Genomic DNA, 15,019 nt, shown 5'->3' with positions numbered 1-15,019 from the left:
CAACCCGTCCTGGTCCATACCATCCGTTATTGTCAACTGCAGGTTCCCAGCTCATGGGACAATGCTTCAGGTGCACATCTGTGTTTTGCTCTGGATTCGCCTCCTTTCTGGAGCTCCAGTCTAGGTATATGTTTTCTGCATCATTTCAAACGCTGTTTCGTCTGGCCTGGTGTGGGGAGACATCAGCAGGTTCCGCCAGGGAATCTCTTAAGATTTGTGCCAAAGTTGTTAATGAAAATATGAACAGACACTGAGCTCAAGAATGATCTTCAGGAAGCTTCATTAGCAACTGCTCCCCAGCCTCGTGTTCTCGCTCAGTGCTCTGCTGCCTGCTCGTCCCCTCAGATCAAGTGTTTGTGCATGAACAGGCTTCTGGTAGTGCCCATGTCCTCTGTCTCAGCTGGTGCTTCTCCATATCAAATGCTTTGGTGAGTCCCAGGTGAATGAGATTGATCGTTCTTCCTTTGTGTGATAGATCAGTTGTTTTCCCATGATAAGGAGGCTGTTGGGTTAGTCTCCTCTGATGTATGTGCCACATGTAACTGCAGGATTTTCTCTCCCCTTTCCTTCAGCACCTCTCACAAGCCTGGCTGCAGCACTGCTGAGGTCAGATGGGAACATTTTGTCACCAAAATCCTTTTTTCACCTTCTTTTCCAAATGCTCACACCATGGTTCCCATCGCTCCAGCAGCACCTCACTGAGTTTGTTACAACCTGCTGCAGCAGACCCAGGGTTTCAGGTGCACCTTCTTTCTTAAGTTATATTTTGGCTTCCTCTGCACCCTCACATCCCCACTTTGAAAGCATTCAGTTATTTGACTTCCACTTAGTCAAGGGGGGATATTTTTGTTCCTGCCCTGTTTCTTTTATCATTGCCCCTGAGTTCAGCATGACTGTGACTGGAAGTGAAGTGGGGGGGGGATTTGCTTTGCTGATTTGCTTTAGTGGTGGATGTCACTGAGACATTGACACTTGAGCTGGTTGTGTAGACACACTCTGCAGTCAGGGAGCAGGTACCAGAGCAGCCAGTGCAAGTCACAGCATCCTAAAGGAGCGTGGACTTTAGCTTGGTGAGATGGGGTGAGCAGACACTCGCTGACTGTGAAGGTGTCCATCCTGATGCCTTGGGATGGCCAGCACCACAAACCCAGGCATGGGCAGAGGTGCTTCTCTTCCTCCCCACCAGCCTCCCAAGGCAGGTGAGGTGAAATGCACCTCAAAGCTGGCCCATCTTTTCCAAGCAAGGACCCTTTTATCTCAGTCTTTACCTTTCTTCACAGTTTCCTCTCACTTGTTCCCACACACTTGTTACTTCTGAAGCTAAACCATGGTCCTGCCTTTTCCTCTGCGCTGTGTCAAAAGACAGGATGAGTTAAAACGTTCCCTTTATCCCTGTGCTCGCCATCCTGTGGGGTGTACAGCCCTCTGAGCAGTTCCTTTTCATCTCCAGGAAATGATCTGCTTGTTCTCAGCATCCTTCTCAAAGTGAACATTTGTCTGCTTAGGTTTGGGGTCCTTTTCTCCCAGGTTATTTCCTCCCTGATGATACACATTCATGATGTTTGTGGCATCTTTTGAACTGAAGGTAGTTTCTTTTTTTCTCATCATCGCTGCTGAGGCAGCTCTGTGTATGTCTCCATTTCTTTATTTTCTTGTCCTTTACAATCGGAGGCCCCAACTACAGACCTACTTTGGGTTATCCTGCCATTAATTTCCACTGACCTGGGTTGTCTTCTGCAACCTGACCTTGTGTCTTTGCATGACTTTTAGAATGAACCCAAACCAAAACCTGATCAAGCCTTTAAAAAGCATCACCTTCTGCTGTGGTTCAGTGACTGTCTGGTGAAGGGGGTTGTGCAGTTTTAGAGTTAGAGGTATCCAGAGAACATTTGTTTCCCATCTCAGTCTGGGCACTGAATGTTTCTACAAGGACTTGTCCTGAGGACGGTATTTGTCTTTCTAGTAATTTCATAGAATGGTTTGGGTTGGAAAGGACCTTAAAGCTCATCCAGCTCCAACCCCCTGCCATGGGCAGGGACACCTTCCACTAGAGCAGGTTGCTCCAAGCCCCTGTGTCCAACCTGGCCTTGAACACTGCCAGGGATGGGGCAGCCACAGCTTCTCTGGGCACCCTGTGCCAGCGCCTCAGCACCCTCACAGGGAAGAGCTTCTGCCTCAGAGCTCATCTCAGTCTCCCCTCTGGCAGGTTAAAGCCATTCCCTTTGGCCTGTCCCTACAGGCCCTTGTCATAAGCTCCTCTCCAGATTTCTTGTTGGGCCCTTTAGGTACTGCTACACAATTGGGTTTGGGTATAATGGTGCAGTGATTTTTTGATGATACCCGTATGGAGTCCCAGGGCCTCACTATAAGCAGCTTATCTTTCATTTCCCCAAAGGATTCAGATATTTATTATTACAGGACCTCTGTATTTCTCTTTAGTCAACTGAATTGTGCCCGTGCTGCTTCCCACCCCCTGTACCTTCGTTCCTGTGTTTGGCGTGATGCATCCCGTTGGTGTCGGACCCAGTCGCTCCCCACTGTGTTTCTGTCACCCCTCCAGCACCGTTCGTGCCCTGCCCCACCAGAGGGGCTGCTCCAGCTCCTGGCATTCATCCACCAGCATTTCACCTTGAACTCTGCAGGCTCACACGTGTGGCCCGTGCCTGGGGCAGCTGGAAGGGCACAGCCAGCAGTGCCAGGGGCCCGTGCGGGCAGGCAGTGGCTGGAGGTAACCTCTTCTTCATTGCTTCTCAGCTGACCATGCCTTGTCCAGGCAGGCCATGGACTGCCACCCTCTGTGCCTCTTCCCTGGCTGCCGTTCCCATCCGTGTTGGTGCTTCCATTCTCTGTGTTCATCCACCCATTGACACTTCGTGCAGCCTTCAGCCGTCTGCAAAGAGGCATCTCACAGCCCAGCCTGGTGTCCTGTGCTGTGCTTCATGCAGAGAACCCCAGCATTGGGAAGCACTTGGAGAGAAGCAGCAGTGGCAGCTCTCAAGGGGTCTCTTTGGGGAAGGATGGAAGATTTGAGTACAGTTTAATCAAGCACTGAGTGTTTGCAAAGCATCCAAGGGGTACATCTGAAAGGGGAAGAGTGGGGAGGAGCAGGAATTGCGCAGGATGAGCCAAGGGGTAGAATGAGGAGAAACGGAATCGAGTGAATCAGAGGTGTTATTTGGGGTGAAATATGGCAAGATGTGGCTAAGATTCTTCGTTAGGTTTCTCACCACCCTTTAATCAGACTTGCAAAGCAAAATATGAAGTGTTAAGCACTGACAAATGTGGTGGATCGCAACTGGAACAGGCTGCGACCAGGCTGGTGATGCACCGAGTCCCGAGTGACTCTGGCAGGACTGGATTTCCCAGCAAGTCTCCACTCCTAAATAGGGCTTGTTCTCTTTTCCTAGACAGAAGCAGTTCCTTAGACGGCACTCTGCAGGGACCAGGCCGGGGTGCAAAGCGCTATTCCCAAGATTCCCCTCCATACAGTGCTCCTCTCTCCCCCAAGTTACCAAAGAATGACCGTCACCCTTTGGAAGGTGAGCACAGTGTCTCTTCCCAAAGCTGGCTGTTTTGGGAAACTAGTGACTTGTGAATGGCTACAGCAGGACTAGACCTGCTGGGCAAAGCGAGCCGTGGGGTTAGGTCTGCTTGGCTTGGTCGCTGGCTTGGGTCGGTGCTTGGTGTCTCAGGTAGAAGTGAAACCATGCTCTGCCAAGACAGGTTGCCCAAGCAGTTGTGTGAGGCATGTGGAATGCAGGGAGAATTCCTTCTAACCCTGAGAGTCACCACCTAATACCACATAATCTGGGATTGAATTTACCCTTATTTTAGCTTCCACTGCTGTGCATGGTATTAACAGTCAGAAAACTGCCCAGTTGCTTCAGTCATTCTTCCCCCCAGTTTTGCCATGCTGGTTTGCTGCAGTGTGTTGTACAGATGCTGATGTGCAGCTGCACAGCCAGGAACCTGCTGCCCTTTCCCAGGATCCCATCTTGCTCCTCACAGTCCTTCCTAAGTAGCAGGGAGAGTCTCACGAGCGTGTTCTCCACCAGCTGAACCAGGTCACTTCACATCCCACAGTGCTGCTGCTTCCTGCAGTGTCCATCAGAGGATGCTGGTGCAGATGTGCTGCAAAAGCACTTGCAGAGATGTCCTCTGTGGTGTGTGGTCCAGAGGTGTCCCTTGCATGTGGAGGTGGGACATTTCCAGGGGGTTCAGGTAGCTGGAGGATCTGAGCCTGAGCAGGAGTCTTCCATAACTACACTTCCAGCTTCCCTTTGGGTTTGAACTGCAGACACTATTATGGAGATTGAACCTCACTGAAGCCTTTTAATGAATTGATGGTGAAATCTGCCAAGGTGTTACTCTCAATTCTTTGTAATATGCCCCTTAAGAACTGCTGGAGACTCTTGGCTGGGCTCATAGTTCCGTGGCTCTGTGCTCTGTTGCTGTGCCTTCACAATCACCACGTCCCTGGTTCTTGCTGGGCTTGGGTGCTGAGCCCAGATTTGCGAGCGCACGGCCCCAGCAGTGTCATTTTAGTCTCCATCAATCACTGTGCCCTCTGCTCTCTGGGATTCCTGACCCCATTCCTAAATGCAGCTGATCTGAACTTGATCCATCCCTACGATGGACAGTTTCTAGTAGCCTTAGTATTTACATGGAATAAAATGGTCATATAGGTGAAGAACAAGGTGACCTGTGGGACCACCTCGTCTGTTCCAGCACACTGACAGTCAGAAATTGTTCCCTGAGGCTCAATCTGTTTCTCACACCTAGATACGTGCCCTTGGTGGTCCCCTTGACATTGTCTTCCAATACATCAACCAGTGCACTTACTTAGGTAACTGTTAGTAAAGCCTTTCCACTCCTTTACCAGAAGATGGGACATGCAGTGCTCAGCCCACTCCTGAAGCACGGTGGTGCTTGAAGCTCTAAAGATTAAGGTGCCTTGGTTGAGTGGTGAGTACTGTACATTCTATTGTCAGTGAAGAGAGGAGGCTTCTGTAATGAGTAATTCCACGGAGGAACTTACATTAGGTTATCTTACAAGATGGATTCTTAGTCTGCTTCAAAGTCTGTTTGATTATCTCTTGACCTTCGAATGGGTCATGTCATCAGGATGCCCAGAATACTGCATCCTCTTCTGTAAAAGTAGAGACCAGGGGGTAGAAAGTGTGCCTTCACGTGAGGGTGGTGATCCTGCTGGATTCCTACAGCAGCTTGGTCTTGTTCTGTTCTTGGGCCAAGCAGGGGGTGTACATGAAGTGTAAGTACAAGCAGGAATATTTGCGTTTCAGAGGATGCATTTTACGAATACAAGCCCGAAATACTCAGCTATTGAGTATTTCTTGAGCAAGGAGGTACATCTTCTCACAGTGGTAACTCCCCAGCGGCGCACATCCTGGCTTCAGCAGTGTGACAGGCAGCAGTACCTGAGGAGTTTCCCGTTTGCCAAGCTGAAGGCAGTGAGCAGCAGTGGGAAGCTGCTGCTCGTCACGCCTTTGGCAAGAAGTCAGGAGGCTGAGGAGGGGATCTCCCTTCTTCCATTGTTTTTCCTCTCACATCCAGTGGCATTTATAGAGCTTTTTGCTAAAAAGCTGCAGTTCCAGCACAGTGGGGACCTGCTTTCCAAAGGCTGTCATTCCTTGGGAGCAGTGGGAGTTTAGGAGTTGTGCAAATCAGATTGGTGCTTGTGGCCACACTCCACGCTTCAGCAGTAAAACCACACTCTCGAATCTCTAGCACTGTTTGTTTAATTACACTTTAATTAGCTGCTCCCTGCCTCTCCCCACTAACGGGCATGTTTCCTACAATGCTCTAAATGCAAGCTTTTATTTAAAACTAGCAGTCTGTGTAAGGAAATCTGCCTCAGGATCACCCACCTCCTCATGGCTCCGAAGCCGGGTATCGAGGCAGGAGGATTCGGGATAGGGTGGATGCCTGAGCACAGCCCGTGCCCTGCCACTTGCAGGAGCATGTTGTCTGCTGCTACAGCTGAGTCACAGGGCTAAGAATCATTCCCCTCTTGCCTTGTTTCCCTCTCCCCTTCCTGGGGGTGTCATTCAGCTGAGCAGTTCTCTGGGTATTTGTATTTTTAAGAAGATCCTAAGTCTCTTTTGTTGATCCTACCAAGAAGCCTCCAGCTCTGCTGCAATACTTCCAGCCCAGCCGAACACAAGCCCAGGGATAGGTGAGCTGAGGATGAAGGTGCAGCTTCAGTTCTCCCCCTCAAAGCAGTGCTCCCCAGTTGGATGGCCTCATCCTCTTCTTCAGATGTATGATCATAACCACATGTGAGAACATGATCACATACTTCATGAATGCATCACGGTGCATTCACGTCAGGATAATGACAGTGTGTTAATTGTTGAGTTAAATATTTGTTGAGGGTGAGTTTTTGATCCTTAGCATTGCACTGACAGGAAGCCGTGCACGTGGTGTCCCAGCATCCCAAGCTGTAGTCTTCACTAGCTGAGCCCAGAAATTCCTTTTGCTGGCACAGATCATGGACTCACAGCCTGGTTTGTGTTGGAAGGGACCTTAAAGCTCCTCCAGCTCCAACCCCTGCCACGGGCAGGGACACCTTCCACTAGAGCAAGTTGCTCCAAGCCCCTGTGTCCAACCTGGCCTTGAACACTGCCAGGGATGGGGCAGCCACAGCTTCTCTGGGCACCCTGTGCCAGCGCCTCAGCACCCTCACAGGGAAGAGCTTCTGCCTCAGAGCTCATCTCAATCTCCCCTCTGGCAGGTTAAAGCCATTCCCCTTGTCCTGTCTCTACAGGCCATTGCCCAAAGCCCCTCTCCAGGTTTCCTGGAGCCCCTTTAGGCACTGGAGCTGCTCTAAGGTCTCCCCTTCAGGAGCCTTCTCTTCTCCAGGCTGCCCCAGCCCAGCTCTCTCAGCCTGGCTCCAGAGCAGAGCTGCTCCAGCCCTCGCAGCAGCTCCGGGGCCTCCTCTGGCCTCGCTCCAGCAGCTCCACGTCCCTCTTGTGCTGCTGCCCCAGAGCTGGATCAGGACTGCAGGGGGGGGGTCTGGGCTGCAAGTGCCAGTTCCCATCTGTGTGAGCTTTGGGGTCTTCATGAGCAGTTTCACGTGCACATTTGCCTGACCCAGCACATCTGGGGTGAGTGTCGTGGGGCTTCCTGGAAGTTGTAGCTGTGTCACCTCACATTGGGTGCTGCATTTCCTTGAGGATAGGGATGTGCAGCACAGACCTGTTCCCATGCCCATAGCACTGTGCTGTGATTGAGCATCCCAACTAGTGCAGAGGGCACCCACTGGCCCCTCTCATGTCTCTGCACTTTCCTGCAAGCCAGACATGCCCCTTTTGCACAGGTATTTAATGGGATGTGGTTTGGGTTTTAAGCAAAACTGCGCTGTTGGAGAGGAGACCAAATGTATTTGCCATAAAGCAGCTCCCATGGAGAGCCAGGGGTGTAAGTCACATCCACAGCGTGGACCTGGGCCAGGGGATCTCCATCCACCCCTGAGCCAGAGCAGCCAGCTCAGGGCTGGCTTTACATCCAGCCTTGTGCTGAAATGGGATGGTGGGAAAGTGATGCAGGAGTGAAGGAGGGGTCCAGAGTTATTCAGGAATAGTCATAAGCCAGGAAACCGCCCTCTATGCACAGAGAGGAGGTGAAAACACATCTATGCTGATGGGAAGCTCATGCCATGCCATGAGCACACAGCACAGGCCACTGGGGAATACGAGTCTCACACCAGTGCTGGTTCTGTGTGAGATGTTAAGGATGTGCTGCTGGTTTCTAGGAGCATCCCAGAGACCTAAAAGCAAAGAAAGGCAGAAATGCCTTGAGTGCAGAGTAACAAAGCCCAGAAGATGAAGGGTTGCACTTACATGGATGATAACCTCACATCTGCTTCACTGAATTCCCAATCTGCTAGGCAAGAGGGATCTCTCCATTTTGTAGCCCCAAGAGAGGAAGCCAGGGGAGGCAGGGGCTGGCTGGCTCCAGCTAAACTCACCTCTGGGATCTCTGCTCAAGCACAGGCAGCAGAAGCTGAAAGCAGAGGATCCCAGGTCACAGCCCAGTAGTTCATAGAAAGCAGAGAAAATAACAGACCTGCAGGAGAGGCTGCCCCAGCTGGTGGGGCCCAGCCTCTGGCAAACTGCATCTCCCTTCACTGCAGCATGGCAGCATCAGCTTAATGGGGAAGATCTTAGGTTGGAAGACCTTATAGCAGCCTTCCAATACCTGAAGGGGACCTACAACAAAGCTGGAGAGGGGTTTTGGACAAGGGCCTGTAGGGACAGGACAAGGGCAATGGCTTTAACCTGCCAGAGGGGAGATTGAGATGAGCTCTGAGGCAGAAGCTCTTCCCTGTGAGGGTGCTGAGGCGCTGGCACAGGGTGCCCAGAGAAGCTGTGGCTGCCCCATCCCTGGCAGTGTTCAAGGCCAGGTTGGACACAGGGGCTTGAAGCAACCTGCTCTAGTGGAAGGTGTCCCTGCCCGTGGCAGGGGGGTGGGACTGGAGGAGCTTTAAGGTCCTTCCCAACCCAACCCATTCCATGATTTTGTGATGATTCTATGATCTCAACAGCTTTAGGTCTCAGAGGCTGCAGTGTCAGCTCTGCACCCTCATCACCATCCCAGCTCAGCACAACCGCACTGTGCTGCCTCTCGCCTGCTGCTCCTGTGGTCTGGGAAGTCCCAGGGAAGAAACCCAGGGCCTGGCTGGGGCAGTTGCTCAGGTTTCCTCTTCCTTGACACCTACCACGGAGTTTGAGTGGCAGCAGCTCGGGATGATGAGCTGCCTCTGGCTCTCTGTGGGTGCTGGGAGAGGAGCTCCAGCTCCCAGCCACCAGCCTTGTTGCAGGAGCCTCTTTCCTCTTGGGCTGTATGAACTTGCCAGGTATTTCATATTCCATAATGAAGCACGCAGGTATTTGAGGATGATTCATGAGGCATCAGGTCCACCTGGACTGAGACTTGGTTGTGCCATAAGTTACATCTACAACCACATGGTCCTACGATGAAGCCAGCACGGTGTAGCAGCAAAGGGAGATCTTGCTGGCTCAGCCAGGACACCACCCAGATAGGTTCCTCAGCTCCTCCATCCTAATACTGCCATTGACAGAGGGAAATGAAATGTGTTTCTGGAAGGGATGGGGAGGAAGCCAGCCCTGCACTAAGACCCCCATCCAGGGAGAGCCCTGTCCCTCCTGCATGTGTCCCAGCAAAGGGAGCTGGTCACTGCCTTGGTTAGGGAATGAACAAGAGCCCAGCAGGAGGTCAGGAGCTCTGCTCACCAGCACCTTGCTTTTGGGGCTGGAGGTTCAGCATGGTGTGAGAGCATTGCCTGGCCATGACTGAGCCGCTTGGAGGAGCCCCCTGCTCCCCCCTGCTCTGCATGTGTGGGCTGCAGCATGAGTCCTACCAAATACAGCCTGGTCCGTTACCTTGCACGCTAACGCTGGTGATGTGCATTGCTTGACCCCTCGGGGAGCCCCCCTCTCCCTGCTCAGGGCTGTTGTGTGAGTCCTGTGTCCTTTGGCATCCAGAACAGGCAGCCCTCCACTGCAGTGCCCCACAGGAGGGCCTCTGGAAGCAGTGAGGACACAGGACTGCAACCCGGAGCTGGTGGTGGCATTAACAGAGCGGCTGTTGCTCCAGTTTGGGTACCAACCGTTACCAGCCGGTTGGACTGGCACTTGCCAGGCAAGCACTGGGCTGCAGCACTTCGGCAGTGCCTGGTTTAATGCTTGTGCTTTCGAGGACACCAGCAGCACGTGGCCCGGTGCCGTGCGAGCGGTAGCGGCGTGCGTGGCGAGCGGGTGCACTGACTGCAGCTTGGTGCGTTCCAGGTGAAACCTTTGTCCTGGGAGATGGCCTCCCAGGGCCCTTGGAGCCTCGCCTGGACCCCATGGACTCTGCCTTGAACTCTGTCAATTCATCCAGCCACAGCAGGAGCTCCAGAGACTATCGCCTGCCAGGATACAGGCACCTGCACCAACCCTCTAGCCTCAGCCAGGGCAGCTCCTCTGCCTTGCGTAGGCTTAGCTCTGGGGGTAAGAGAGTTAAGAAGCCAGCCCTCCGCTTGTAAATTGGGCAATAAAGGGCTTTTCTAACTCCAGTTACACCTTTCTAACTTCAGCGAGTACCAGAGACTGGCCTCTGCGCTGACACAGGTAGTCTGTGAGGGTTCACAGCGGCTCTAGCCACAGGCAGGCGGGCGGGTGGCGACGCGGCGAGGTGATGCTCGCAGGGTCCCGCGTGGTGCGAGGTGGACGTGGAGCTCCGTGGAGAGGAAGGAGGTGCAGGCAGGAGCCGAGCTTGCAAGCAGGGGCAAAGCACTAAATTGGTGCCTGGAGTGGGTGAGGATGGATTGGGAATGGGCAGGGAGAGCTGCGGCGGGTGCGTGGCGCTTGTTTGTATGGAGGAGATGGGGCAGGAGAGCTGTGCACCGCAGTACATCGGTGCATGCCAAAGCCAGGCGTTGGCAAAAGTTGTTATTTCTGTGCACAGGATCAGTAAAAGCCTCTAAAAAGCTCAGGCTGCTGCTGCCTCGATCCGTCAGCTGCCCCCCACATCCGTGCTTGCAGGCAGGGAGCTGAAACCATGGGCTGTGCCAATGCTGGCACGCAGGGAGCAGGACTTGTGTTAGTTTGGATGGTGCTTTGAGACAACAGAACTTCCCGTGTGGGCTCAGTCCATCAGCAAATGCAGCCATGAGAACACAAACCAGCTTTGCCCTGTTAGATGTGCCGGAGGTGGCGTTTGGAGCAGGGGAGCAAGGGGAGAAGCAGTGCTTGGGGGGAGATATGGGAATGGAGGGTTGTTCTCTGTGGCAGTGGGAACCATCAGCAGATGGGAAGGAGGAGTGGGAATGGCAGGAGCAAACCCAGCTGAAGGGGGGCAAAGGGAAAGTGGGGTTTAGAGCAAAGAAAGGGGCTCAGTGTAGAAGGCCGGCCCAAAAAGTAAGGCCTAAGGAGAGAGAATAAGGCTCCAGTGCTAGAGCTGTGCCGCAGGAGCCTCTGGGATGTGCCCTTGGCGTTGTCTCTGCCATCGCTGTGAGAGAGGAGCCCGAGTGGTAGCTGGAGGGTGCGGCACGGCTGGAGAGGTGCTGCGGGACCCCCGGGTGACGGCCGCTGTCTCCCCACTCCCCAGGTTCAGAGCGGTACCTGGGACCAAGAGACGTGTCCCGGCTGAGCGGCCGCGACCCCTCGGCCTGGACGGTGGAGGAGGTGATGCAGTTCATCCGGGAGTCGGATCCTCAGCTGGGACCCCACGCGGACCTCTTCCGAAAACATGTGAGTACATCCGTGTGTGTGTGTGTGTGTGTGCACACACGTGTGTTACACACGGGATGGGGTGGATCATCATGGAAGGGGAATCCAGGAGTCAGAGGAATGGCAGCACTTTGTACCAGCTGGAGTGAGTGCCAAGGGAAACACCCTCACAAGTCCTGCTCGTCTCCTGATCAGGCTCCAGATCCTCTTACCCAGAAGCTGCCAAGGGGAAGACATCTCAGCCCAGCTGAAGCTCCAGGGTGTGCACAGAGGGCTCAGCTCTTGGCTGGATTGGAGCCCCAGTGCTGAAAACACACCCCCTGCTCATCCTGGAGGCTTCATGTTCACCTCGTAGCAAATTTCACCTGGCAAGAAACACGTTCTGAGTGGGATTCATTGAGTGCACTGCTGCTGAGCTCCCCTGTTCCCTATAAAAGGAGCCTCCCAAGGCTCCGGTGTGTAAAACAGCTGCAGACGTGGAGTTTGTACAATTACAGCTCCATTTTGGCAGCTTCACATCCCGATTTCTCCTAACCCAGGCTCAAACCAGCCCCAGTTCTGCTGCTCCTGTTCAGGGGAGGCTTTCAGTGACTTCAGAGGAGGTTTGCAGCGCTGGGGCTCAGAACTTCTGGCTCCAGTTACCGCACAACCCAGCTGCCCCATCCGCATCCCCAGCTTAGTCATAAAACCACCATCCGGGGAACAGAGCATCCCAGGGCATGAGGCAGGAGACCTGTGAGCACTGCAGAGTGTTGAGCCCCACTCATCTGAATTCCCCTACAGGATCTGTTTTCCAGCCCTGTCCCCTCTGCTTGAGGGATGATGCTGCTCAGCCTGGGCACCGCAACAGGGCTGGGAGGTGAAGCCTTCTCACACCTTAGGGCCAGATGACCAGATGATAGAATCCCAGCCTGGTTTGGGTTGGAAGGGACTTTAAAGCTCCTCCAGCTCCAACCCTTGCCACGGGCAGGGACACCTTCCACTAGAGCAGGTTGCTCCAAGCCCCTGTGTCCAACCTGGCCTTGAACACTGCCAGGGATGGGGCAGCCACAGCTTCTCCGGGGACTCTCCCAGCAGTGCTGATACCCTTGAGTGAGAGGCTGCTCCCAGCCCTGCCACCACCTCACTTGTTCCCATCACATTTTCCTTCCTCCCCACATCCCTTCAGGATTTGCTGACCAGCTGCACGTGGCTCTGGATTATCACCCAGTAAATTCCCCAGCGCCACACGGGCTCTGGGGCTGCCCCATGCTGCGGGTGGGTGGGATGCAGGGATGCTGCACTGGGATGCTGGAGTTACCTGCAACCCAGCTCCGCTGCTGGGCTGTGGGTTCGCACCCGGCCACACTGCTTCAGCCACGTCTCCTGGGGCACAGCCTCCATGGGCAGGATTGGGGCTTACAGGGGTAGTCACAAGGGCTCGTTTCCCCTCCTTGCAGGAGATCGACGGGAAAGCTCTGCTCTTGCTGCGGAGTGACATGATGATGAAGTACATGGGGCTGAAGCTGGGCCCAGCCCTGAAGCTCACTTATCACATCGACAAGCTAAAGCAAGGCAAGTTCTGAGAGGACGCTTGGCAGGATGGACCCTTGGAAGCTCCGCTCCCGGCCACCCGCACCCGCGCTCGCCTGCCCGCAGGTACCGCATGCACACACACCCAGCAGCGCCGACGGACACCTCGCTGACAGCCTGGCCCCGCTGCAGGCTCCAGCCCGCCCTGTGCCAGCGGGAGGAGGCTGGAGCACAGCTGGAGCACAGCTGGCCCCAGGGCTTCGCGCCGGACTCGAGGCATGGGCATCCCGTTGGAAGCGGAGGGTCTTGTCCTGCTTCCCTGGGACGGAGCCGTGGCGCTGGGCAGAGCCCATGGGGACGGGGCTGTGGCTCCCGGCCTTGGCTCCCACCCCTCGCAGCAGCGCTGGGGCACCGGACGCGTTGTGCCCTGTGGCACCACGGCAAGCTCAGAGCAGCGACCACCCACAGCCCCATCTTCCACATCTGGGAGCCTCTCGCTTCCCTCAGCTCCATCCTTCCTCCAGGCGGGAACACCAGGCAGGGGTCGAGGCCTTCGTATTTATTTGTGACTGGGGCGGCAGTGCTGGGGGCACTGGGTGAGCGGAGGAGCGAGGCTGGGCCTGGTGCACCGCGGCAGGGACGGGGCTGGGGCGGCCGGTGAGGTGCTGCGGCGCTCACCTCCTCCTCCTCCTTCTTTTCTCTTGTTTTTTTTAAGTCCGGAGCTGTCTGTTCCCAGTGCTCAGATGATTTTTCTACCCATAGTTGAACTCGCAGCTCCTGGTGGTTTTTAAAGGTTCGTCTTCCCAGGGGCTCTCCCGATGGTGTCAGCTCCGTCCCAGCTCAGCGTGTGCGAGAGGCTGTTGGGTCTGGCAGGTCAGAGGAGCCGGGTGCCCCGTCCTTGCGCTGCTCTTCCTGCGAGGGCTTTGCCCTTCCCGCGGGCAGTTGGTTGGTTCTGACAGTCCCATGTATTTATTCTGATGGCACTTGAGCAGTGGCGCTGCCCCACGCGTGTCCCTGCGCCTGCAGAGGGGTGTCGGAGCGTTCAGCGCCCGGCCGGGGTCGCGCTGGGCTCGGGGGGTGCCCACACACACACGCTTCCTTCTGCAGTGACCAAAGGGCTTCCCACAAGCACTTCCCTCTGCTCCCTGGCTCCAGCTCACCCATCCAGAGCAGCGTCTCACACTGTTCCCTGCCGAGCCCCAGGGCCCTGGCGGTGAAAACCCCTCCGGAATCCTGCCCTGGGGCAGATTTACCCCTAAGGGGCAAAGTTGCAAAAAAAGAAGAAACGAAACAAAACACCCCAAAGTACTAAAACAGCTTTTTTGTTGTACAGCGACGGCTGCGCTGCGGCTCCTGCGGCAGCCTCGGCCCCTGGGGCTCGCCCCGCTGCAGCCGGGGCCCCGCGGGCTCAGCCCGTGCTTTCCTCTGCACTTATTTTACCTGGATTTGTTTATAAATAAAGGGATAACAAACAGCTCCTCCCGCCGCGTGTGTGCGCTGCCGGGAGCGCTTGGATGGGCCCTGGCACGGGGGAACACGGGTGCTGCTTCGGGACAAACCCCCCCCCCGGGGGGCTCTGGCCCTGCTCCTGCTGCCTGTGGGATTGCTGGAACAGACCCGGCGGAGGACACGGCACAAGCTGACACGAGGGATCTGGTGGTGCCGCCAGCGAGGACAGCAAAGTGCACTGTCAGCTCCTCACCCAGCCCCTGGACACCCCTCAGGCTCCTGCTCTTTGCAGCTTTCCTGCTGCCTCTCCAAAGCGTTGCCTGTTCCTTGGTCCCATCCCAAGCAGATGCTCTGGTCTCGAGGAGGTTTTCCCCAGGAGCATCCCCCTCAGCAGCACTGGGGGGGGGGTCTCTGCGGTGCACCCATGGAGGGGCTCCAGCACTACACGAACACCGACACCTTCCCGTTGCCCCATGGAGCCTTTTGGCATCGCCAGTCCCCAGTCTAGGAGCCGTGGTGTGGGCAGAGGCTTTCACAAGTCTTTGCTCCTGTTGGAGCTTGCAGGGGGGTGTTGGGGCACAGAGCAGCCTCCAACTGGTGCACACACACCAGAGACCACAGCGCCTGGAGGCAGGGACAGCTGAGCCCCTGGCCCCACACTAACACACCATGGCCACCACCATGGACCCTCATCAGGGCAGCCACAGGGCCCTGGGGGCTGCTCTAACCCATGGGGAGGGGGCTGCTGGTGTGGGGCAGAGACCTGGGGGGGGGCCCAGCCAGGCCCCACACCCTGCCTGGGT

General features: G+C 55.3%; 1 protein-coding gene across 5 annotated transcripts in view; it reads left to right on the top strand.

Annotated features, from left to right (window-relative positions):
• The window catches only part of SCMH1 (Scm polycomb group protein homolog 1), a 62,837-nt gene extending 48,596 nt beyond the window's left edge, over window positions 1-14,241 (top strand). For 3 of the 5 annotated variants that reach the window (XM_030504001.1, XM_030503997.1, XM_030503998.1), the window contains 4 exons: window positions 3,408-3,539; window positions 9,831-10,034; window positions 11,134-11,276; window positions 12,695-14,241. In XM_030504001.1, coding sequence (XP_030359861.1) covers window positions 3,408-3,539; window positions 9,831-10,034; window positions 11,134-11,276; window positions 12,695-12,820 — 605 coding nt within the window. In that variant the 3' untranslated portion in view covers window positions 12,821-14,241. The remainder of the gene's footprint in view (window positions 1-3,407; window positions 3,540-9,830; window positions 10,035-11,133; window positions 11,277-12,694) is intronic. The other 2 variants (XM_030503999.1, XM_030504000.1) reach the window with 2 other exon arrangements.
• The last annotated feature ends 778 nt before the right edge of the window (window positions 14,242-15,019 follow it).

The sequence above is a fragment of the Strigops habroptila genome, chromosome 12 (assembly GCF_004027225.2).
Source record: "Strigops habroptila isolate Jane chromosome 12, bStrHab1.2.pri, whole genome shotgun sequence".
NCBI lineage: Eukaryota > Metazoa > Chordata > Aves > Psittaciformes > Psittacidae > Strigops > Strigops habroptila.
This window is presented reverse-complemented; position numbering and strand designations above follow the sequence as displayed.